This window comes from Choristoneura fumiferana, chromosome 26 (assembly GCF_025370935.1).
Source record: "Choristoneura fumiferana chromosome 26, NRCan_CFum_1, whole genome shotgun sequence".
NCBI lineage: Eukaryota > Metazoa > Arthropoda > Insecta > Lepidoptera > Tortricidae > Choristoneura > Choristoneura fumiferana.
The window spans coordinates 10607451-10634535 of NC_133497.1; the positions used below are offsets into that span (position 1 = coordinate 10607451).

Below are 27085 nucleotides of genomic sequence, written 5' to 3' on the forward strand. Positions count from 1 at the left end.
TTTTTCTAATGGGTCTGAAATAGCTTGTGGTGTTTTCGGTGGAAAAGTACACCTGTAGTTTATTTTTAATGAAAAAAGGCGGGAAAGCATAAGAAAAATATTGGAATAAAATTAAATTTTATAATATATTTCGAGAAAAAGTTTATTCTATTTCAGAATTATTCACCATTTTTGAGAAAAGCTTTATATTAGTCTCGGCTGGAATAGCAATTGCTGGCTTCGTATTAGTTAAACGGACTCGCAAGCTCGTCCGTTTAATACTCATACTCAGCCAGCAATTGCCTACTTCCAGGCCACGACAATAATCTACTAATTGTAGTCTCAAACTTTTTAAAAAGTGAAAACGGCCTTGGAAATGTTGGCACAAGTCGTATACAGCCAAAACTCAAACGGCTGCTGTCAGTTATTTTGTTGGAACTCCAGACTTTTTTTATTGGATCTGAAACAGTTTGTGGTGTTTTCGGTGGAAAAATACACCTGCTGTTTTTTTAATGAAAAAAAGGCGGGAAAGCAAGAAAAAATGTATCGGAATAAAATTAAATGTCATAATATGTTTTGTTGAGAAAAGGCTTATTCTAATTTAGTTTTTTCCTTCACCATTTTTGAGTAGAGCTTTATATTAGTCTCGGCTGGAATAGCAATTACTGGCTTCGTATTAGTTACACGGACTCGCAAGCTCGTCCGTTTAATACTCATACTCACCCAGCAATAGCCTACTTTCAGACCACGACAATAATCTATTATTATTCGCTCATCGCAAAAAACAAAAACATAAGTAACTTTAAGGAATAACTGTTAATTTCATATGTTACTATGCAGAATAAAGAGTTTTACAATACATAATAAAAACATTTTGAACCAGTGGAGCTACTACGAAATCCGAAAACCGAAGTTTGCACCGCATCGTCCCTCTCACTCTCGAATTAAATAATATAAGCGTCAGCGGGACGGTACGATACGAACTTTGATTTTCGCTCTTCGCAGTGTGTCATAATATCAGCCGTAGGATGTCCACTGTTGGACACTTTTGGTATCAGAAGACCTTACTTCTAAGATGGATTATCCTATTTCTTGACATATCTATGTATTTATCTATCAATCAATCTATCTATCTACCTACCTATCTATTAATCTATCAATCAATCTATCTATCTACTTATCAATCAATCAATCTATCTACCTACCTATCAATTTATCTATCTACCTATCTATCAACCAATCTATCTAACGACCTATCAAACAATCAACCTATCTCTAACTTTATCTCCTTGGTTTACATACCTGTTCGTGATCCAGGGGTCGAGCGCGTCCAGATGCTGCGCATAGATGTCTGTGCGAGCGGCCTACGCGGTCTCTCTATCTATCTATCTATCTATGGTATATGTATATACCTGTTAGTGATCCATGCGTCGAGCGCGTCGGCCTCCCGCCTGAACACGAGCGCGTCCAGATGCTGCGCATAGATGTCGGCGCGCGCGGCCCACGCGGCGTCCAGCTGGGCGCGGCGCGCGCGCAGGGTCGCCATGCGCTCCTCTATCTCAGCTGACATGAAGTGACCCTCGCGGACGAGCTTCTCGCCTGACAAACGGACAACTTGATGGTATCTTTCTTTCGTTCATTGTTAAAATCCTGATAGTACAGTCATCGGGCACAAAATTTGGCCCACTCTACATACAAAAGTACCTATTACTGCATACATTTGAGGGCCAGAACTTTTGCCGCTCAGTATATTATGAAAAATGACGGTACTGTAGGGACTAGGCTGTATACCGCTGGCAGGTGGTGAAACGGACCACCTGGCAGGCTAGATTGACTTTATTATGTATAATGATAGTATTTTTAAATTGTATTATTCTAGAATTGGATTTTAAAAGACGATTGACAGCGGTATACATGCCGGAGCACAGATTGCTCCCAACAGCCTGAGCGGCTGGACCTATCTCTGTAAAAGTATTAGTTTTAATAGAAAATAAAGGCAAAGTACAGAAGAATTATAATTTTTACTTAAACTGAGTTTAAAGTCACGCGCGTAGATCCCTTTACTTAAGCTCTTACCAAGGTACAGTCCCCACGGTACATGTAGTTTTCTGTGAATATTGACTGGACTACAGTTTCGAGGAAGGAGTCGTGACTCTTTGAAGTCCCCATCACTGCGAAAGATACCGTCCCTCGCGGCAACTTTAGCCATCACATAAGTCCCGAGTAGGTTTGGAAGAAGTCACAGACAATTAAGAGGAGATCACAGTCATTTGGAAGATTACAGTTAATTAGGAGGAGGTCATAGTAATTTTGAAGAGGACCACAGTCATTTAGGAGGGGGTCGGACTTACCGTCGCTGTAGAGTGCTTGGAAGGCGTCGTCTTTCGCGGCGACTTCCGCCCCGATGTCCTTGTGTCGTGCCAGCAGCCGCTCGGCGCCCGGCACGTCGTGGGCAAGCTCTGGGGCCGTCACCACTGCGATGGTCTCGTTGGTCCATGCACTGCGATAAAATTTTATTCATATTTACTCTAGAGAATCTATACAGTGTGTCATCGATGTATTTTGGAACATTTCAGTAAATTAGATGGTAAGTTAGGTATAAAAAAATGGCTATGCCCATCGACGGTTCAAACACTGGCTCGCACTTCTGTGTTTTTCGAAATTCACGCGTGAAGTTACATTTGAGATTTACCACGGGCTTTATTGTAAAGGGAAACATTGTTGGAAAATGTACCTACATACTAAAGTTTGCATGCTTAATTTAATGGAATACGGCTGAGTTTATTATGAATAAATAACGTAACACCCTACACAACCCATATTCCGCAAATAAAAATCGTTTAGTTTCATTTGGCGCTGGGCCCACGTGGGAACTATGGTCCAAGGGGCCATCCATAATGTACGTCACACCAATTGGATCATTTGTCGATGGCGTGCATCTAGAGACTTTTAAAGTGGAAAAGTATTACTTTATTTTGACGGAGGGGAAGGGAGGATTTAATTAATGTCAAAGTCAAAATAACTTTTTCAATTTAAATTCAGGCTATAACAAGCACTTATGAATTTAATAAAAAAAATATACCAAACAGTTGTAAACTCCTCTGTTGAGAAGAATCCAGCAAGAAACTCAACGAGGTATATGTATATTTTAAACAGATTTAATATATTATTAAATAATATGTATACATCACAAGTATTTAACACAACTTCATTTTAAGCACAGTAGGTGCGCTATTCGAAGTGAGGGATCGCCAATGCGGATCGGAATTATTTCGAAATATCCCTGTCTAAGATACAATCATTAATTATCTACATATTAATGTCTTCTTGACAGTAAATTTGAATTTAGTATCAGTTTCATTGGTAATATTTCTCAGAAACGACTTTTCGGTTTCACCCAGTCTGTAAGATGGAACTTTAAGCTTCCCTCTGTTTCTAGCAGCCTTTGGCTTATCGACATTAGTAGAAAAATCACGTTCTGCGTAACATACATGATTATTTCAAAAACATAAAGCGACGGCAGGGTTAGGATACCTGTTTCCTTAAAAAACGCTCTTAAAGATTCAATGTATTCTAAAATAAATGCGATTAACTTAACTTACCGGTGGGACTCCACTCCTGCGGACTCTCCAATCCATACCCACCTATAGCCAACTTGTTTTACTTTGAATGTAAATTGAATTACTCACAGCAGGTCCTGGTAGGTCTGGAAGTAAGCCTGCAGCTGGTGCGCCAGCTCGATCTGCTGCTGGCCGGTGGCGGCGCGCGCCGTGAGGGCGCGGAGCGCGTCCGACACGTCCTCTAGCTTGGAAGCCACGTGCTCGCGCGCATCTGGGAATGCTGAGCCCAGCCTGGAAACAAACGGTAGTATAAGTCTAATTTTTTCTCTCTTATATTTATGTTTTTACTGTTTTTGTTGTGATGTAGTGTGTTTTTAAGTCAATAACATAAATGTATGTATGTATATGTATGTTCTTTATTGTACAAGATAAATAAATATCACCAACGGGACTTATCACGCTAATACACACATTACTCACACACACTCATTACTCGTGTACATGTATTACATTTCTCGTGTGTGTTAGCGTGATAAGTCCCGTTGGAGATATGTATGTATGTATGTAAACTCTTTATTGTACAAAAGAAAAGAAACAAAACACAATTGACATACTATATATATATTAATATTTTGACTATGAGTGAAAATCACGAAAGTTTAAAACTTTATAAGATAAATAAACAAACACAATTGACAGGTGATAAATATTACGGGACCATTGGGTTACGTTTCCACCAGAGATGTGCGAGGATGCGTTGCGAGGAATGTGTATTTCATGAACCAATAGAATCGCTTCATTTACCTATCCTCCTTCCCTCCTATCTTACTTTTTCATAACAAATTGTATATAGATAATTATTGGAATATTTGTTACTTGCTATTGATTATGTTAGTTATGAAATAAATGTTTCTTATTCTATCCTCGCACAGCAACGCTTTGGTGGAATCAGCTGAGCGGAGCGAGGCGAGGCAAATGAAGCGTTCCTATCGGTTCATGAAAAACACATTCCTCGAACATTATTGGTGCAAACGCAGCTTTAGCACAAAACATGCACCATGCATGCATGTTTGTGTACCTATATATGTATGTGTATTTGAAAGGATTTTTTTGAGTTTATTTAAATTTCGGTTCTTTTACCTTTTCATTGTACTTGTAGTGTCTACTCTTGTGTCTGATATCCTGTCAATCGTTCAAAGGTTAACTGGAAGAGATCCCTTTAAGGGATAAGTTCGCCTTTGTACATTTTATTATCCTGTGTTATGTTATTTTCATGTGTTTTTATGTACAATAAAGAGTTTTTTGTAAAAATACAATACAATACATGCCGAGCTAAATCTCAATTTAAGAAGCGAGTTATTCAATTTGATTTAATTTCATAACTCATACGATGATCATGATTACCTTTCAGCCTCGTCGCTGAGCTTGGCGTGCGCGGCGGTGATGGCCGCCAGGTCGTCGGTGAGCGCGTGTAGCCTCCGCTTCTGGGCGTGCAGTTCGTTGAGCGAGCGTCCGCCGTCGCTGGCGAGCGCGGGCTCCTTCTCCGCGATCCACGCGACTGTCTCGTCGGCGGCGCGGTCGAACTCGTGGACTTGGCGCGCTCCCGCTAAAGCCTGGACAAAAGGGTCACGGTCAAATTTTATAGTCAGGGGTGGTGACATGGTGAAATTCTACAGCCAGATCTATCTATCTATCAATCCATCAATCCGTTTATCTATCTATATATCTATCTATCTACTTACCTATCTATCTATTTATCCATCTATGACGACCAGATGGCCTAGTGGTTAGAGAACCGACTACGAAGCTTGAGGTTCCGGGTTCGATTCCCGTGTTGGGGCAGATATTTGGGTGTTTAATATGTATTTATATATGTATCTATCTATTTAATTATATTTATCCGTTGCTTAGTACCCATAACACAAGCTTTGCTAAGCTTACTTTGGGACTAGATCGATTGGTGTGAATTGTCCCGTGATATTTATTTATTATTTATCTATCTCTCTACCTACTTACCTGTCTATCTACCTATGTACCTATCAATCCATCTATCTATTTATCTATCTATCCATCTATCTATATATTTACCTACCTACCTATCTATCTATTCATCTATCTATACGATCTGGTGGCAGTGGCGGCTCCATGGTGCAGGTAGTAAGGTACTGACCTCCTGCCTGGCCAGCGCGAGCTCCCTGAGGTCGTCCCAGAGGCCGCGGACGTCGTCGATGCGTTGCCTGACGCGGTCCGCTTCGGGCGTGTTCTCTTCCAGCAGCGCGTTGCCGGCCTCGCAGACCGCCTCGATGCGGCCCTCGTTGGCTGTACGAATAACACCTCATTTTAATTCAATAACCTAACCAACAAAATGTCCTCACCGAAAATCAGCGCCACGGCTTGCCCGGGACCTGTTTAGCGTCATGTATGTCTTGTATTTGTTCTATGTCTGTTTTTATGGCGTTAAATAAATGTATTTTCTTTCTTTCTTTCTAAAAGTTGGAAAACCCCCTTTGTCACTTAAAAATCAATATCTCAAAAACGGCTGAACCGATTTTGTTGAAACATGCCCAAGAGCCATCGCTAGAAAATCAGATTTAAATAAAAAACCGCATTCGAATCGGTCCACCCGCTTAAGAGCTGCGGCGCCACAGACCGACACACATAGCGGTCAAACTTATGTAGCACCCCTCTTTTTGCGTCGGGGGTTAAAAACACATTCACATTGTTTTTGTCACTGGTTCGTATATTTCTTTGTATATTCGTTGGTTGAAGGAATAACAGTGAATTTACTACGAGTTTCAAAGAACGTTAAGGTGCGCCCTCATGCACTCGCTCGGCGCTCGTTTCCAGCGAAAAATCTGGTGATCACCCTGTTTTGAATTTCTGGCGACTCAAAAAAGTAGCCAACATGGCTGCTTGCAGGAATATTAGAAGCTTACATTGCATTTTGACAGGTGACACTCTTTACCGGCTCGGATAATACCGACCCCGTTTTTCATGTACACACCCATAGAAGCTCATGTCAGTTTTTATGGGCGTGTGCATGAAAAACAGGGTCGGTATTTCCATGTCAGTATCATTCGGCCCGGTAAAGAGTGTCACCTGTCAAAACGATCGAGTCAAAGACACATAAATTCTTTTTTTAATGTTTTTTATTCTGGACTATGGAACAACCCGTAACCGACCGGACTGTCGTAATTTGGCGGTAAAGAAAACTCTTTTATTTTTTTAAATTAATTGGTTTGGGGTATATAATATATATTCGTTCCCGTGGCGGTGGAGACGGCGGGCTGCTGGGGGGCGGATGCAAGGCGTTTTGTAGGTGATTTGGACCGTCGACTCAGGCAAAAAGGGGAGGACCCTCGCTCCGAGTCATTTCTGGTGCAAAGGCTGTCCATAGCTATCCAACGTGGCGGGAATGGCGAGGGGCGAGTTATTTGACTAGGTTATAGTTTTCTATTATTATTATTATATTATCTTCTTATTGTAAAATTGCTGAATTAATTAATTGATGCTACTTAAAAATGTGTTTTTTTTTCTGTTAATTAGAAAGGTTATTTCTTTTCTAAATTTTTCATCCATTCCATTGGACTACTTCTTGAAGCCCTGGAGCTGGTATGCAGCGGACAGAGAGTTAGTTCAAAGATGATGGCAGACCGTTGAGCTGCGCCAGGAAGTAGTCGAAGGCCTGCTGGAGCGTGTCGACGTGTTCGACGTCCAGGCCGTACTCCTCGGAGGCGGCGGCGCCCATCTGCTCGGAGATCCACTCCTGCGCCTCCGAGCACTCCTGCACGAACCTGGACCAACAAATCTCTATAAATAAAAATGAATCGTAAAATGTGTTGCTAAGTGCAAAACTCGGGAACGGCTGCACCGATTTCGCTAATTCTTTTTTTGTTGTGTTCGTTGCTGCCAGGAGAAGGTTTTTATGGAAGAAAATACAGAAAAACTACAACGGGGGCGAAGCCGCGGGCAAAAGCTAGTACATCATATGAGTGTTTACCCCCAGCTTCGCGCATCATTAGATACGGTAGTCGAATTGAAATTACGGGATTTTGACCCTATCCCGTGGGAATATGCGGATAAAAAGTAGCCTATGTGTTATTCCAGATGTCCATCATACCAAATTTCATCCAAATCCATCCAGCCCTTTTAGCGTGAAGGAAGTAACAGACACACACAAACACACACACACACACACACACACACACACATACATACAAACTTTGATGATACTTATGAATTATTTCTAGTTCCTAAAGAAGCTGTCACCTAGCTCTGGATAGGGTGATGTGGAGGTCAAAAAGGGAGGTCTTTGCCCAGCAGTGGGGCACAGAGTGTAGGCTAAGTAAGTAAGTTTGTATATTTTGAATAGAGATACGTATATTTTGAATAGACACAATATATATTTTGAATAGTTACGTATATTTTGAGTAGAGACAAGTATATTTTTAATGCAGACACGTACATTTTGAATACAGGCATGTATATTTTGAATATAGACACGTATATTTTGAATAGGGACATGTATATTTTGAATAGAGATACGTATATTTTGAGTAGAGACATTTGCGTGGAGACACGTATACTTTGAATAGAGACATGTATATTTTGAATAGAGACCCGTATATTTTGAATAGAGACCCGTATATTTTGAATAGAGACGTATATTTCGCTACTCACTTGAAATACTTGAGGCTCTGTTCGAGCCGCTGCTGCCGCTTGGCCGACAGCAGCTTCATCTCCTCGTACTGTTCTTGTAACGCGTCCATCTGCTTCTTCACTTCCTCCGCGTCTTCGGGGTTGCGCTCCTGTGACAACACAATGATCATCATCATCCCAGCCTATATACGTCCCACTGCTGGGCACAGGCCTCCTCTCAGAACAAGAGGGCTTGGGCCATAGTTCCCACGCGGGCCCAGTGCGGATTGGGAACTTCACACGCACCATTGAATTGCTTCGCAGGTTTGTGCAGGTTTCCTCACGATGTTTTCCTTCACCGCAAAGCTCGTGGTAAATTTCAAATGTAATTCCGCACATGAATTTCGAAAAACTCAGAGGTGCGAGCCGGGGTTTGAACCCACGACCCTCTGTTTGAGAGGCGATAGGTCAAACCACTAGGCCACCACGGCTTCAACACAATGATAATACAATACAATACAATAACTCTTTATTGCACACCAATACAGTAAACAGTACAGAGAACACAAGTATATACATAGAGATTTTCTAAGGTAAGCAATAGGCGGCCTTATCGCTTCAGAGCGATCTCTTCCAGGCAACCTTTACAATGGACAGAAATAAGGAATACATTATAGCAGGTGGATAATTGTACTTTTTTATACAAAGTATTTAGGTGTAAGGCTGTGTTTCCAACAGAGATGTGCAAAGATGACCTGGACGGGGAACTGAGCGAGTGGCCGTATATAGCTTTGGATAGCGAGATGTGGAAGTCAAGAGGGGAGGCTTTGAAAAATAGAATTTTAAAGGTTTCTAGGGTCCCGTACGTCAAAAGGAAAAAGGTGGAACCCTTATAGGATCACTTTTTGTCTGTCTGTCTGTCTGTCTGTCAAGGCCCTTTTTCTCAGGAACCCGTGGAGGTATCAAGCTGAAATTCATATCAAATACTCAGGTCTACTGTCCTTTGGAGCTGTGAAAAAATCAAACTTCTAAGCCAACGCAATCAAAAGATACAGCCGTTTATGCTGCAAATTTTCGACTCTCGCAATTGAATCAAAACCTACAGGGTACTTCCCGTGAACTCAGAATCTTGAAATTTGTTATGAAGCAACGTATTATAGCACTACCATGGCCTACAGCTGATATAATGGTGATGCTATGATAAATCAGGGGTCGAATTAGACCACTTGCCATTCAGAGCAGTTGCTTCTTAGACCAGTTGTTTCTTAGACGATTTGCTACTTAGACCAGCTACTTTTTAGACGAAGTGACACTATACATTGACTAAATTTTTCTATCTTTCTTTCTTATTTAAAATTCCAAAAGTCCTTAACATTATAGAAGCAGTGATCATGTAGCCATTCAGTCAGCCTTGCTTTAAATAATCTAGCATTTTGCAGTTATAACTGTGAAAGAGAGCCGCGGTGGCCTAGTGGTTTGACCTATCGCCTCTCAAACAGGGGGTCGTGGGTTCAAACCCCGGCTCGCACCTCTGAGTTTTTCCAAATTCATGTGCGGAACTACATTTGAAATTTACCACGAGCTATGCGGTGAAGGAAAACATCGTGAGGAAACCTGCACAAACCTGCGAAGCAATCCAATGGTGCGTGTGAAGTTCCCAATCCGCACTGGGCCCGCGTGGGAACTATGGCCCAAGCCCTCTTGTTCTGAGAGTGGGACGTATATAGGCTGGGATGATGATGATGATGACTGTGAAAGGGGGGGGGGGAGGTATACAGAACTGGTAGTATAATAGTGTAGTTACCGCTTGTTGCGCGCGTTCCTTGAGCGCGTCTATGGCCGGCCGCAGCGCCGCCAGCTCCCTCTGCTGTGCTTGGAGCCTCGTCCTCAACGCCAGCGCGGAGTCCTCGTCGCGGCCGCAGTCGCCGGCCGCCAGCGCCGCGCGCTGCCCCGCGAGGAGTTGGGACACCTCTGAGATGTCCGATGTTAGCTGAGGAGGGAATAAAGAACAATAACGTATATTAGGCAAAGCTCTGCGCAGGGGCAGACACTAGGGCAAACCTACCAATGAGGGCTATCGCGTATGGATTCGCCGCTAGAGGCGCTAGTGTAGCGTGAGGTCTCCGAAATGTCAAATCTCATAGTTTTTGGGTGAGCTACGCGGGTTTATTTATAATTAGAATAATTTTGTGAATATTTTGCAATATCTGAAATTAATTATGGCAAATATGCTCCTCCCTTTTTTCCGAACAAAACGGGACTTAGCAACACTGTGGTTGCTAAACATTTTTATGATACGGCTTTAAGGTGTTTTAAATATGATTTTAATCTAAACTTTGTTTTAACGCCCGTAATAACAGACTCTGAAAGCCACACTTAAAAACCTCACGCAACAGTGCGCCATCTAGTGAGACAAAAAACGATAGCCCTCATTGTTGCGGCGATACAACATATAATAGTAGTAGTTTGTAGCAGGTCTTTTCAGGGCTTGGGATGAGTTTACGGCACCTCGCGAGCTGTTGCAGCTCTTGTTGCAGTGTTACACGCTGTGTCAGTTACCTGTAGCAGGTCTTGCGGCCTGCAGCGGGCGCGCGGGCGGCGGCGGCGGCCTGGAGCGCGGCGAGGGCGGCGCGAGGTCGGCGCGCGTCTCGAGCGCGGCGCCTGCGGAGTGTTACACGCTGTGTCAGTTACCTGTAGCAGGTCCTTGCGGGCCTGCAGGCGGGCGGCGCGGGCGCGGCGGCGGCCTGGAGCGCGGCGAGGGCGGCGGCGAGGTCCCGGGCGCGCGTCTCGAGCGCGGCGCCTGCGGAGTTTACACGCTGTGTCAGTTACCTGTAGCAGGTCCTTGCGGGCCTGCAGGCGGCGGCGCGGGCGGCGGCGGCGGCCTGGAGCGCGGCGAGGGCGGCGGCGAGTCCCGGGCGCGCGTCTCGAGCGCGGCGCCTGCGGAGTGTTACACGCTGTGTCAGTTACCTGTAGCAGGTCCTTGCGGGCCTGCAGGCGGGCGGCGCGGGCGGCGGCGGCGGCCTGGAGCGCGGCGAGGGCGGCGGCGAGGTCCCGGGCGCGCGTCTCGAGCGCGGCGCCTGCGGAGTGTTACACGCTGTGTCAGTTACCTGTAGCAGGTCCTTGCGGGCCTGCAGGCGGGCGGCGCGGGCGGCGGCGGCGGCCTGGAGCGCGGCGAGGGCGGCGGCGAGGTCCCGGGCGCGCGTCTCGAGCGCGGCGCCTGCGGAGTGTTACACGCTGTGTCAGTTACCTGTAGCAGGTCCTTGCGGGCCTGCAGGCGGGCGGCGCGGGCGGCGGCGGCGGCCTGGAGCGCGGCGAGGGCGCGGCGAGGTCCCGGGCGCGCGTCTCGAGCGCGGCGCCTGCGGAGTGTTACACGCTGTGTCAGTTACCTGTAGCAGGTCTTGCGGGCCTGCAGGCGGGCGGCGCGGGCGGCGGCGGCGGCCTGGAGCGCGGCGAGGGCGGCGGCGAGGTCCCGGGCGCGCGTCTCGAGCGCGGCGCCTGCGGAGTGTTACACGCTGTGTCAGTTACCTGTAGCAGGTCCTTGCGGGCCTGCAGGCGGGCGGCGCGGGCGGCGGCGGCGGCCTGGAGCGCGGCGAGGGCGGCGGCGAGGTCCCGGGCGCGCGTCTCGAGCGCGGCGCCTGCGGAGTGTTACACGCTGTGTCAGTTACCTGTAGCAGGTCCTTGCGGGCCTGCAGGCGGGCGGCGCGGGCGGCGGCGGCGGCCTGGAGCGCGGCGAGGGCGGCGGCGAGGTCCCGGGCGCGCGTCTCGAGCGCGGCGCCTGCGAAGTGCCCGCGCCGCGCCAGCGCCGTCGCCCGCCCGCACACCGCGTTCACCGTCGGCTCTCTGGAACGACAAACGTTTTTTATTACCAGAAGATCGGACAGATTAACGTCATTGTCCACCGTGTAAAGGCTGACCAGAATTATAAAAAACCTCGCCATATTGCGGAAAATCATCAATCATCAATAGAACTAATTTCTTGCACTGGTAACACTAAATTCAAATGTCATCTGTCTATTGCTGTCAAAGTTCAACGTTGTTTGCGCGTGGTATTTTAAAGTGTTATTTTGTGATTTTGATCTTTAAAATGCCAAAGATTATCCATAGCTATGGAAGGAAAATAATTCACAAATTATAAAAGTATTTGTCATAGAAAATTCTGAAGGATTAGAAAATATTCCTTTAAATAACATCACCGACACCGTTGTCAATATAATATGACTGGTAGGTACCATATAGTAAGTCTAAAGAATGTTGCAATATAAAACGTAGAAGTGCTGCCCTCGCGTCAGGTTTTTTTATATTCCTGGGCAGCCTATACATGGATATGAACTCAAATCCCTCAGTAATTGATAATGGTTTGTTCACAATCATATTTAAGTAAATAAAACCTTATAGACTATATAGTGATAGACTTTTATATTCTTTTATAATGGGTTTGTTTACATTGTCTTGTCTGCAATTTCTATTGAACCAAAATATACATAAAAGTTTGTAGTTGTCGTATGCCGTGTTGGTATTTTTTTTTTGTTATCTTAGTGTAAAGTACCTAACTTGTCGTAGTTTAAGATTTGGTTGAGCGCAACGCCAACAAACTGTCTCACAGTTTGGCGAACATTTAATTTAAGGTACAATGTATTTGCATTTTTTATTTAAATAAATTGAAAAAAAAAAAAAAAAAAACAATATTAATGTTTATGACCGGTTTTTAAAGAAAATAAGTCTATAACGAATAATTATTGGAATAGACACATTGACTTATATATTAAGAAGTGTTCTATCAGACAACATTATTAATTTTCATTCAATTTTCATGGAATAATGGAGAAAAACTAACAAAAATGCAATGTTGCCAGCTCAGCAGGTATAAACGCTCTTAAAAAATAATAACGTTAATCTCACTAAACAAATATGTATGTAGGATATACTAGAGATCTAGTTAATAATATTTCTCCATCATTTTTGTCAGATAAGTTAGTATTTCACTGTAGGGCAGTGTATAATGATTTTTCATCGTATTTTATCGGAGAAGTTCGTATTTTATTTATCATGCTCTATAAATTAGTTTCATTACGAGGCAAAGAGGTGCAATGTTATGTCGTAGCAGCTCAAAGCACTGGCAGAGAGGCGTACGAAATGGCGATAACTCTATGACAAGAGCTGGGCTTTGAGAGAAGTCTCTTCGTTCCATTCTCCATACAAACGTAATCCCGGTCTCATTTAAAAACTAGGCAACAGAAATAGATGAAACTTTGTAAGTATGGACTACACGTAATTATCTATGCCTGTGGTTTTTCAGATTTTTATATAAATGAGTAATATCAGAATTACAGGAGCTCAAAAGTCGACAAAAAAAATATGTCAACTTTGCACGAGAATTACAGACTAATAAAGCATTTTTACAAAAATCGAAACGACAGGCATAGAAAATATAATAAATATCTTGATTGTAAAATATCACACTGCACTTGCACTGTTGTGTTTCGGCGTGGAGAGTAAGACAGCCGGTGAAATTACTGGCACTTGAGGTATCCCATCTTAGGCCTCTAGGTTGGCAACGCATCTACCCCTGGTGTTGTAGATGTTTATGGGCGGTGGTAATCTCTTAACATCAGGAGACCCACTTACTCGTTTGCCATCCAGTCGAATAAAAAAAAAATAAATTAAAAAAATCATTGATTTCTGTGCTATATTTTTCGTATAATATGAGGACAACGAAACCTAAAATTCAACCGCTCAAATCTTGCAAAGCCTACAGCTATCTCGATATAAATTACGGACGTCGTTGAGGAAGGCATGGGGGGGACGGCTGCGAGCGCTTATGTCACGAGCGATAAAGACAGCAATATCCCAAACAAAGCAGGGAAACTTCTCTTAAAATATTATATGACGCTGTAGTTAGAAAAGCTAAAAGATCATATTCAGGGAAGTAACACCGACCTCGCCATCAGCTCGGCCTCCAGAGCCAGATGCTTCTTCAGCAAGGCTTGTGTCTCCTGCAGAGTCGCGCCCGTATCCTTCAACGCAGCCAGGGGCTCACGCTCCACCATCCTGCAGCAAAATATTAAGTTATTTGCTGTCAAAATAACAAGCTTTTTGCTGACTGTACTTTATGTTGACTGTACCTGCATTGTCATGCAAACTACATTAGCATACCAAATTTCAAGTCGATGCCATTAACCGTTTAAGAGTTCCGTCCTGCGGAGACGATCCTGGCCGGACTACCAGGATGTCACCACCACCACCAGACCAGACAGGTATTGTCAAGCTATTGGTATTGTCAGGTATTATGCCAAATTGTAAGTCAATTCGAGTATTGGAAGTTGGTCAAATTTAACTTGAAAGATTTGGCTACAGACAGACAACGGGACAGGTGAAACTACGCGGTGTCTTGCAGCCTTGTTCCTGGCCGCTTGGCCAGATGTCTCACCAGCGCATCTCCTCGTCCGCGTCGCGGTCCCAGCGGTGCAGCAGCGCAGCGTCCTCCAAGTTGTCGCGACGGATCTGCATCGGCTCTTGCAGCTGACGGTATCTGAACAATACAAACATGGTTCAAATCAATGGTAGATCACTTTCAACTACTTCTGCTCGCCTAGTACTGACTCTAGGTGTGGGATACTCTTTAGCTATGAAGTGTCAGCTGGGGCTCCAACTGACAATAACTTCTCGCCTAATGTACTTATTACCTCTTGATCGCTTCTGCTACCCTGGTAGATTGAAGCAGCTATGCCAGCTGTGAGGGATAACAGGATCACATCATCATCATCATAATCATGCCAGCTGTTCTTAATGGAACTGGTGTTACCCCTTGACAGCATCATCAGCCTTGCCCAGGATCTCTTCAGCCATGCAGTGTCTGCTGGGGCTCCAATGGACAATAGCTTCTAGCATACTGTACTTATTACCTCTTGATCGCTTCTGCTACCCTGGTAGATTGAAGCAGCTATGCCAGCTGTTCATGGAGCTGGTGTTACCTCTTGACAGCATCATCAGCCTTGGCCAGGATCTCTTCAGCCATGAAGTGTCTGCTGGGGCTCCAAATGACAATAACTTCTCGCCTACTGTACTTATTACCTCTTGATCGCTTCTGCTACCCTGGTAGATTGAAGCAGCTATGCCAGCTGTTCTTAATGGAACTGGTGTTACCTCTTGACAGCATCATCAGCCTTGGCCAGGATCTCTTCAGCCATGAAGTGTCTGCTGGGGCTCCAACGGACAATAGCTTCTCGCATACTGTACTTATTACCTCTTGATCGCTTCTGCTACCCTGGTAGATTGAAGCAGCTATGCCAGCTGTTCTTAATGGAACTGGTGTTACCTCTTGACAGCATCATCAGCCTTGGCCAGGATCTCTTCAGCCATGAAGTGTCTGCTGGGGCTCCAACGGACAATAACTTCTCGCCTACTGTACTTATTACCTCTTGATCGCTTCTGCTACCCTGGTAGATTGAAGCAGCTATGCCAGCTGTTCTTAATGGAACTGGTGTTACCTCTTGACAGCATCATCAGCCTTGGCCAGGATCTCTTCAGCCATGAAGTGTCTGCTGGGGCTCCAACGGACAATAGCTTCTCGCATACTGTACTTATTACCTCTTGATCGCTTCTGCTACCCTGGTAGATTGAAGCAGCTATGCCAGCTGTGAGGGATAACAGGATCACATCATCATCATCATCATCATGCCAGCTGGTCTTAATGGAACTGGTGTTACCTCTTGACAGCATCATCAGCCTTGGCCAGGATCTCTTCAGCCATGAAGTGTCTGCTGGGGCTCCAACGGACAATAACTTCCCGACTACTGTACTTATTACCTCTTGATCGCTTCTGCTACCCTGGTAGATTGAAGCAGCTATGCCAGCTGTTCTTAATGGAACTGGTGTTACCTCTTGACAGCATCATCAGCCTTGGCCAGGATCTCTTCAGCCATGAAGTGTCTGCTGGGGCTCCAACGGACAGTAGCTTCTCGCATACTGTACTTATTACCTCTTGATCGCTTCTGCTACCCTGGTAGATTGAAGCAGCTATGCCAGCTGTGAGGGATAACAGGATCACATCATCATCATCATCATCATGCCAGCTGGTCTTATTGGAACTGGTGTTACCTCTTGACAGCATCATCAGCCTTGGCCAGGATCTCTTCAGCCATGCAGTGTCTGCTGGGGCTCCAACGGACAATAGCTTCTCGCCTAATGTACTTATTACCTCTTGATCGCTTCTGCTACCCTGGTAGATTGAAGCAGCTATGCCAGCTGTTCTTAATGGAACTGGTGTTACCTCTTGACAGCATCATCAGCCTTGGCCAGGATCTCTTCAGCCATGAAGTGTCTGCTGGCGGCGAGCTGCCGCGCGGTGTCTGCCAGCTGCGTGCCCACGTCAGCCTTGCTGGCTGCTTGCTGCTCCAAGCGGGCGTGACGTTTTAGCAGCGCTGACACTGATGCTAGGTCTTTGCCTGGGGGGTTATAGTGAAAGAGCTAGCTTAATGCCGTTTATACCTGCTGAGCTGGCAACGTTGCATTGATGTTAGTTTTTCTCGATTATTCCATAAAAATTGAATGGAAATTAAAAATGTGGTCTGATAGAACTGTTCTTAATATATAGGTTAATGTGTCTACTCCAATGATTATTCGTGATAGACTTTTATATTGTTTAAAAAAGAACAAATGTTTATTAACGGATAAGGGTTCCGTTTTTTGCCTTTCGAGGTACGGAACCCTAAAAAAGAACGAAAGTAAGAAAGGAGAAGGGAGAAGTTGTTTTAGTTCAGTAGCGTTACAACCGAAGCAACTGGAGGTATATGGGTGAGGCCATTGCCAACAGTGGACGTCCTGGCCGACACGGTAATGATGGTAGACGTACCGTGGTCCTCGCTGAGCAGCTGTGATTCCACGTCGTCCAGCCAGGCCGTGAAGTCGTCCAGCCCGCGCAGGTACACGCGCGCCTGGTACGCCTCCTGGAGCCGCTCGCGGCGCACCTTCACCGCCGACTGGAAACAAACAAGCATTATAAAGCTTCATGTTCCATTTCATTTCGTTTTCACCTGTTTCCTCCAATATACAATTTTTCGTCAAAGACGTGCGAGGATGTGTTGCAAGGGGGTTCATATAAAATTGCAAATTCGATTATTGAAACTTCGAAAATGTATCTCATACAATTTTACATCCTAATGATCATTATACATTTTTATTTTAGATAATAATCATTGGTATTCCGAATTTATTATATTCATAATTTCATTTAACATAAATACCTCTATTACTACAATTTATGTATATTATCATTATTCAAAATATCGATTTCAGGCAATAACATTTGGCATTATACATATTTTAAAACATACATTTTTTTATTCTTAATCTATCCATACATAAATGAAAGTAGATTCAAAATAAGAAAGAAAAAAAAAAAACTAAAAAGCCAGAAACGCCAGTTAGGTTAGAATTGTGACCATTACAAAATATAAATGTTGCCAAAAAATGGGTTAGGTTAGGTTGGAACTGCGACCCTCACGGAACCAAAATCCTGCCAAAAAAGTGGGTTAGGTTAGGTTAGAACTGCGACCTTCACAGAACCGAAATACTTCCAGAGAAGTGGGTTAGGTTAGGTTAGAACTGCGACCCTTACAGAACCGAAATCCTGCCAGAAAAGTGGGTTAGGTTAGATTAGAACTGCAATGATTATATGAAATAAATTTATAAATAAAGAAATTCTCCCTAATAACATTATGGGTATAGATAAAATCTCAGTGTTGACGTTATGAGTAAAAATAAACGAAATATGTATCATTATGAACAATGTAGGTAGTAGTAAAAATATTTATTTTAAAAATATAAAATGATAAATTTTCGAAGAAATGATGATTATGATTAAAAAGCGGTATTATTATAAATAATCGAATAAAAAATTGTATATGAGCCAATATGGACCCGTTGCGAGGAATGTTAATCTCCTAAAACAATACCTAACCTCGCTCCGCTCAGCTGTCTCCACCAGAATGTGCTGTGCGGGGATAGGTTAATGTACAGAAAAAACAAATTACTGGCAACACATTCTCGCACACCTCTGGTAGAAACGCAAGCTTGTGTCGCAATGTTAAATTCAAATTAAAAAAAATCAAATGATTTATTCAGTAAATAGGCCGCAATGGGCACTTTTACACGTCATTTTTTAAACTACCAGCGCTTTCGGAAAGACCATCATTGACAAGAAGAATGCGCCGCAAGAAACTTGGCAGAAAGTCATTTTTTCATAATAATATAATTACAAATAAAATACTTAAAAACTATATTATACAAATAAAGAAAAAAAATACAAAAAATAATAATAACAAAAATACAGGGATATATGGGGTCCCTTAGATACAATACTGAACACTATATCTACGTTCAGTGGCAGTGTAGAATGCTTCCACCGTCATAAATTTTAAAATAATAATAACAATAATTTAGTTCTGACATATATACATTTCAGGTCAAGTAACCATTAAGCTTTGCTGCCGCCTCCAAAGTTAGCCTAATGGTTACACTCCAAACTTGTTCGGAGCTTGTCCGAATTGGGGATGTCTAAAAAAAATGACCCACGGTTTTTATATTTTTTATGTACAGAAAAGTCAATTATAAGAAACTAATTTCAATATTTTTTCATTTAGTTCACTACTTTTTTCAAAATTAATTATTGAAAATATTTTGGTTGGTGACGTCACAATTCGATAAAGTGCTACCACATAGCTGATTAGTTCATGACTTTGTCATGTGGCTCAAGTTTAAAGTCCATCCTAAAGTATGTATATGCGAATGTACCTGTAGTTCTCTCCACTGGTTCTCCAGTTCTTCGACGTGGGTCGATATTTCTTGCGACGCGTAGTGCTTCTCTTCTGAAACAAGAAGCAAAAAGCCTTTAATGAGGGCTATCGTTTTTTGTCTCACTAGATGGCGCACTGTTGCGTGAGGTTTTTAAGTATGGCTTTCAAAGTCTGTTATTACGGGCGTGAAAACAAAGTTTAGATTAAAATCATATTTAATACACCTTAAAATCGTACCATAAAAATATCGAGCATGCCACAGTGTTGCATAGTCCCCGTTTTGTTCGGAAAAAAGGGCGGACAAAGGTTTCCGAAAGACAAAACTGTCTCAAAACACAGACATTCATTGCCCCGGAACGCATATTTGCCATAATTAATTTCAGATATTGCAAAATATTCACAAAATTATTCTAATTATAAATAAACCCGCGTAGCTCACCCAAAAACTATGAGATTTGACATTTCGGAGACCTCACGCTACACTAGCGCCTCTAGCGGCGAATTCATACGCGACAGCCCTCATTCCCACCAAGTTTCCATTTAGCAATTAGCAATTTCCCTGTCGTTGTAAGCTGTTGAGATGATTTCTCAGCTTGTCAAAATTAGACATTAAAGACATTGTAGTAAGAACCACGGCGCGCGTCATCGTGAATGACTCTACCTTTTTTTTATTCGACTGGATGGCAAACGAGCAAGTGGGTCTCCTGATGGTAAGAGATCACCACCGCCCGTAAACATCTGCAACACCAGAGGTACCGCAGCCTATTCAAGACTACTGGTTGAAGGTCGAAAAGGTCTTGCTAAGGCCTATGCTATTTTAAGGCTAATCTGAAAACAGTAACGCCTAGGCTAAGCTTCTTTTTTATTTTATTTTTATTTGACTGGATGGCAAACGAGCAAGTGGGTCTCCTGACGTGGTAAGAGATCAGATCACCAATGCCCATAAACATTTGCAGCACCAGGGTTATTGCAGATGCGTTGCCAACCTAGAGGCCTAAGATGGGATACCTCAAGTGCCAGTAATTTCACCGGCTGTGTTACTCTCCACGCCGAAACACTGCTGCTAACACCGCTGCTGCTACAAGGTCCTACCACCTGCAACCTTTACAGTGCGATGCTATTGGTGGAGCTCACCGATGAGTTCTTCTCCGTGGTTCGCGACATCATCGATCCTCTTCTTGTTGGCGGCGAGTTCTGACTCGAAGGCGGCGTGCTTCTGGATCTTGCTCTGGAGATTTGATAGCTCTCTGTTAACAAAGAAGAAACTTTTAAGAAAGAAAACAATATTAATTTAATAAAATAAATAAATATCACGGAACAATTCACACCATTTGACCTAGTCCCAAAGTAAGCTTAGCAAAGCTTGTGTTATGGGTACTAAGCAACGGATAAATATAATTATATGGATAGATACATACTTAAATACATATTAAACACCCAAGACCCGAGAACAAACATTCGTATTTTTCATACAAATATCTGCCCCGACACGGGAATCGAACCCGGGACCTCAAGCTTCGTAGTCAGGTTCTCTAACCACTAGGCCATCTGGTCGTCTATACACAGAACAATGCAATATTTGTATGTCTGAAATGGCGCCATTTCATGATATGCCTAAAAGTTGGCCAGGCATATCACGATGTGCCTGAGAAACAATACGGCAGATTGATAAGAGCAACTCATTCGTTGATATTCCAAGCTCTATACCGGGCACATCGTGATATGCCGGAAAAAAGAAAAAATAGGTACGACGAGCGAGGCGAGGAGTGGTTAGTATGAATTGTGACCACAACGCACGAGCCGAGCGAGCGAAGCGAGCGTGCCGCGTTAGCGGCCGGCGAAGTGCCAGAACCGATATGGCGGCGTTTCATAATATGCCTGGGGATTTCATGATCTGCCTAAACTGGCCAAATCATGAAATGGCGCCATTTCACGATATGCCTAGGAATTTCGTTATTTGGCGGATTTTACGATCGGCCGTCGACAGATACATTGTTTGATACTATTTAAATTGTATATTATTTTTGATATTTTTATTCTTATTCCTAATTTTCCGGTAGCAGTTCATTTTCGTTATGGTCACAGTTCTAACTTAACTTAACCTACTTCTCCGTAGTTAAGTTTACAAACGTAAAGTATGCTAATTTAATTTTGGAATAACCTATTGGTGATATTTGAAGATGGTGCGTATTTACGTTACCAGGTTTTGAAACCAAATATTTCCTTGCAAGTATACCAACCAGGTACCGACCCGATATACTTGCAAGACTTGAAAGTATTTTTCCATATATATAATTTTATCTTATATTCATATACACATAAGGTTCAGATTGTGCTTATACGTGAAATAAAATACTTTCAAAGTAATTTACGTCTGGATTAGAATATTTTGAATCTTATTTGTATAACAACAAGGTTTAATTTAAACTTGTAAGGAAGCAAGTATTCGACGACTCGTTGCGTTGGACAGAAAATACTGTGAAAGTATTTTGATACCTGGTTTCTGCACCTGGTATGACAAGGTGGACGTAATTTTAAGCCCTGGTACGCGATTCAGCAAGTATAACCCATCCCTAGCGATATTTGCCAATACAGATTTTTAGGATTAGCGTAAGTTAATTAGTTTTAGTTCTATTACAAATTATGCCAAAATAAAGTTTTCACACCTCTCTTTCAGAAAAGTAACTTTTCCTCCCTGACGAGAGGGAGCAAAGTGCAACTTTTCTGTTCAAGGCTTAATGCCATTTTTTGAAGTTGATAATTGTAAAGCCACGCCATTTTCTATGCTGGTTGTTCTTTAATAATATTTAGATTTTTCTTTTTCAAGTTTCTTAATGCTCGGTGTGAAAAGTTGTATGAGCCACTCGGGAGCAAAATTGTTTTCATCTTGGGCGTTAACACTTGAACCCCTCATTACACTCAGGATTCTATTGTAGAATCCTTCGTTACATTCTGGATTCAATGTACGCCCTCGCCGTAAACACACCATTTTGCTCCCTTGTGACACAAATTATGGGCCAATCAACTTTTTTACCCAGACTAATCTGTCCGCGATATTTTTCAAACAATTGCAGATTTTTTAAGTAAACATGTTTTTTCTGTAATTTAATAGACGGTGTACATGAATACATGCCATCCCACGTAAGTTCAACCTATTAAACCGTGGAATATCTTGTTGGAAGTACGATTTTTTGGCAACGCCAGAGACAATTTTGGTAACGCAGGAGACGCCCAAAGTGTCGGTAAAATAGTTGATTGACCCAAATAACTATTCTGCGACATCACCATTCGGCGGAAACAAACAAACAGTCTCGGAAACTTTCGCATTTATAATATTACTGGGATAACCTAGGTAGGTAAAGCTGTCGTCACCTGTAGTTCTGGTCGCTGGCGGTTTGCATCTTGAGCGCGATCCACTCGCGCTCGTGGCTCAGGTTGCGCAGGAACTCGTGCAGCTGTTTAGCTTGTCCCAGCATCACGCCGCGCTGCCGGCACGACTCCTGGCAACGCAACAATAGTACATTGTGTCTTAAGGGCGGTAAATAAGGAATTACGAACGAGAGTCTATTAGAAGCAAGAAGTCGAAGACTGAGGGCTTTAATGAGTCGATGTTCGTAATTCTAGTACCACCCGTGCGACATACAATGTTTTTCATCACAATTTCGAGTAAAATTGTATATTTTTACAAGGAAAACTAATATTTTTTCAAAAATTGCCGACACCGCTAACTACGCTTTTGGCAGCGCCAGCTGGAGCAAATGGTACAAAAATATGAAACAGAAAAAATGTTTATAGTGTACCTCCCGTAAACGTAAAGTGACTATTGACTAGTACAGTCAGCAACAAAGATATGAATACAGCCAATGTGCCAAAAATGTGTATACAGGACTTCATTGTCTGAACATTAAGGTCGTGCATATTTTTGGCACTTTGGCTGTATTCATTTATCTTTACCTACTAGTCAAAAGTCACTTTACGTTTGTTTGACCTCATACAGTATAGGTATACTATCTTGAAATATAAATAAATAAATATCATGGGACACTTGACACCAATTGACCTAGTCCCAAACTAAGCAAAGCTTATACTATGGATACTAGGCAACGGATAAACATACTTACATACACATTAAACATCCAAGACCCGAGAGCAAATATTCATATTATTCATACAAATATCTGCCCCGGCCGGGACTCGAACCCAGGACCTCAAACTTCGTAGTCAGGTGCTCTAACCACTTGGCCATGCGGTTGTCATATGGACCCAGCATGAGGTTCCCTACCGCACCCCTTGGTCAAGCAACCCCTTACCTTGAGTTTGTCCCTCCTCGCCAGTATAAGCGCGAGTCGTCTCTCAATATAGACGCGGTCGTAGTGTCCGTCCTCCAGTATGGACCTGGCGAACTTCTCCAAGTCGTCCACACGGCCTATGCCAGAATCCAGGAGCTTGGAGAATTCCACGTGCTTCCTGATCAGGGTTTCCACGGCTGAAAAATAGTTATTTGTGTCACAAGGGAGCAAAATGGTGTATTTTCGGCGAGGGCGTACATTGAATCCAGAATGTAGCGAAGGATTCTACAATAGAATTCTGAGCGTAGCGAGGGATTCGAAAGTAGATTCCTGAGCGTAATGAGGGATTCAAGTGTTAACGCCCAAAATGAAAATATTTTTACTCCCGAGTGGCTCGTACAACTTTTCACACCGAGCATTAAGAAACTTGTTTTTTTTTATATTATTAAAGAACAACCAGCACAGAAAATGGCGTGGCTTTACAGTTATCAACTTCAAAAAATGGCATTTGCAATAAAATACTTAGAAAAGCCTTCAACAGAAAAGTTGCACTTTGCTCCCTCTCGTCAGGGAGGAAAAGTTACTTTTCTGAAGGAGAGGTGTGAAAAGATAATTAATAATAAGAGTCAATCGACATTGTGTATGTTATTCTGTCCCGTGACCCAGGTGACATCAGTGATACACAGTGTGTTTCAATTTCGGTTTTACGGGATGACCGTAAAAGTAAAAATTTGGAATTGAAATAAAAAAATACAAAAAGATTCCAAAAAACCAATCTTAATTTGATTGCTTAGAAACGATATCTCTTGTCCGGGTGAGCGGTTAGTTCCAAAGGAATGCCGAAAAAGTTTGAGGGCTTACGGCATAGATGTCGCTAGCGTCGCTGCTTAAGTGACTAAGTAAGAAACACAAGCTGAGATATAAGGTGCATAGGGAAATTCGTGTCGGTACCGTTGACCATCAGTGGTGTAGCGGTACGGATTACCGAGGACCTGGGTTCGATTCCCAGTGATGGTCTTATTTTTCTGTTTTTTCTGTGCATCTATATTTCAGTTTGTATTTTCAATCAGTGATACACTTTGTTTGAAAAATGTTTGCTATTTATGCTACTAGCATGCGTAGGAGATGAGCCATGGAGGCCTTAAACCTGTCACAGCTTTTAATAAGTAACTAAGGAGACGTTACCATGGCAACGAGCCACACAAAAAAGTTGATTGACTGACCCTCAGATGAAATTCGGTATACAGATAGCTTAAGTCCCGGGGCAGAACAATGGTTTTTATCCCGGATTTTTTTCCCGCGGGATAGCGTTAACCGAGTTGCACGCGGAGTCGCGGGCGACGACTAGGTATTAATAGAAATAATTATTTATTTCCTCAACTAACATTAAAGATGGTTCAATCTATTTTTTAGTGCTTTTATTCTCTCCCGTAACTCAGAAAATCACGCACTGTTGCGTGAGGTTTTTAAGTATGGCTTTCAGAGTCTGTTATTACGGGCGTGAAAACAAAGTTTAGATTAAAATCATATTTAATACACCTTAAAACCGTACCATAAAAATATCGAGCATGCCACAGTGTTGCATAGTCCCGTTTTGTTCGGAAAAAAGGGAGGACAAAGGTTTCCGAAAGACAAAACTGTCTCAAAACACAGACATTCATTGCCCCGGAACGCATATTTGCCATAATTAATTTCAAATATTGCAAAATATTCACAAAATTATTCTAATTATAAATAAACCCGCGTAGCTCACCCAAAAACTATGAGATTTGTCATTTCGGAGACCTCACGCTACACTAGCGCCTCTAGTGGCGAGTACTTTTAATAAGTAACTCAGAAGACATTGCCATGGCAATAATCTCTATATAAAAGTCGATTGATCCAATTATGAAATGTTATATTTGGGTTTGCGTGTATTTGTTTGTTGACTATTATTGGTTATTTCGACCCTAGTTGACCGGACTAAAAACATTGCATATAAACTCTAGAATAACCCCTTTCAAGGAATAGATCGAATTACCAGTCACCCTGTATAATTACCGTCTAAGTTCTCGCCGAGATCGTCGTTGTTCAGGAACGCTTCTTTGGCCGCGAGCCAGTCCTCTGTCTGTCTCGCTTGCTCCTTCAGCAGCTGCAGTTGGTGCGCCTGAGACAAAAGATATTAGTTTAAAACAAGTTAATTAACTAACTTCATCATCATTAATTGTACAAAGGTCTCCCCCTTTCTGTTCTTCGAGCGGTGTGCCCCCCCCCATACCTCGTAACTCGAAGACCTCGTAAATATTTACAAGAAAATATCGTAACTCCATTTTGATACAATTGACAAGATTTCATTTTTGAACACATGTAAATTACTACAGGAATCGAAAGAGTTTTGCCACCTGAACATGGGAAAATGTTTATTATAATTGATTACTCCATATTTAAAAAAAATACAAAAAAAAAAACTGAATTTGCCAACACTACCACCTGTGCTACCACAGAAAAGATATGAATCCTTTGCCTTTTTCACCAGAAAAAGGAGCTCTCATAATTTTGCCAACTTTTACGTCAGATTTACGTGATCTTTTTTTTTTAATAGAGACTAGACAAAAGTAATGGATCTATTGTGTGGTAGTTTTGGAGTTATGCCCTTTTAGAATAAGCACATCTTAAAAATTGTTATTAAATTAATTAATAATCGTAGCAAAATTTTTAAAAATATCAGCGTCTCTCTTTCCAACCAGAATACAGAGAACGAATCAAATTATAGTCTTAGAAATATGAAATCTTGTCAATTGCCCCGAAGTTTTATAATTTATTTTATCTTTCGGAACATAAATAAAACCTAAACAGTTTAGTTTAGGTTAGTGAATAAATATATAAACGCTTAAATGGACTCTGTTTGCGATACTGTTTTTTTATTATTATTTTTAAAACCAAAACAAACCTTCATACAACATTTTGGGTGGTGAAGTCTTTTGTGCCTCCTAGTCGTAAAATGTGATCTAGCCGACGAATATTTTTACAGCTATGTCGGTTACTTTAGTTGGTCGACGAATTTCCAACAAAATAACACTAATACGGTATTTGACAACTCCTGAATTTGCCATATCTTAATATTATTATGCAAAATATAGATATACAGACAGTGTTTAGTGAAGAGAAAACTTGAATCGGTTGAAAATTGGATTTATAGTGAATTTTTGAAAAATCTATATACCTGTCTTATTCTCAAACGGTTTTCTCTATGCAGCAAAGTATGGCGGTACTGGCGTGTGACGTCACATGCCAGTATGTCTTTCTCTGTCTAATCTTGAATTTCAAACCCTCATAGCTTTGTTATTTGTAAAGGTAGCTTAAAAATTGTTCCTTTATTCGATAACAGGCATTGTGTAGTTTTAATTTATAAAACATATACAAAATAGTCAAATACCGTATTAGTATAACCACTTTCCAGTGCGTTACCTGCGTGAGATGCTGTTTCCTCTCCAGCCAGGCTTGCTCCAGGGTGGCTGCGAGCGCCGTCAGCTTCTGAAGTTTCTCAGGACTCTGTTCCTCTTTCTGTAGTGCCGCTATACTCTTCTGACGGCTGTCTATCTCTGTCTGCAACAGAAATACTATGCGTCAATAGTTATTTGTGATACGAGGTTGGTAAGGTTTTACAAATGAGTTGACGAGTGATAAACCCGAGCCGTAAGGCGAGAGTTTCATCGTCACGAGTTTGTAAAACCTTGCCAACCGTGTGTCATACGACGTTATTCAATACATTTGTGAGAAAATAGGCAATTAATAACACAAAATTGAAAAATAAAAACAAAAGAAAGCAAAGTTTTACAAAAATGGC

General features: G+C 42.4%; 1 protein-coding gene across 1 annotated transcript in view; it reads right to left on the reverse strand.

Annotated features, from left to right (window-relative positions):
- Nucleotides 1–27085, reverse strand: part of LOC141443153 (spectrin beta chain, non-erythrocytic 5-like) — a 181496-nt gene that overhangs the window by 20473 nt on the left and 133938 nt on the right. Inside the window, 21 exon segments of the mRNA XM_074108361.1 lie at nt 1392–1578; nt 2331–2479; nt 3669–3830; nt 4944–5152; nt 5710–5858; nt 7194–7333; nt 8220–8347; nt 9982–10167; nt 11145–11254; nt 11310–11533; nt 11703–12017; nt 14115–14225; nt 14605–14706; nt 16447–16621; nt 17029–17155; nt 18969–19042; nt 20105–20217; nt 22343–22470; nt 23281–23456; nt 25300–25405; nt 26707–26844. Coding sequence (XP_073964462.1) covers nt 1392–1578; nt 2331–2479; nt 3669–3830; nt 4944–5152; nt 5710–5858; nt 7194–7333; nt 8220–8347; nt 9982–10167; nt 11145–11254; nt 11310–11533; nt 11703–12017; nt 14115–14225; nt 14605–14706; nt 16447–16621; nt 17029–17155; nt 18969–19042; nt 20105–20217; nt 22343–22470; nt 23281–23456; nt 25300–25405; nt 26707–26844 — 3209 coding nt within the window.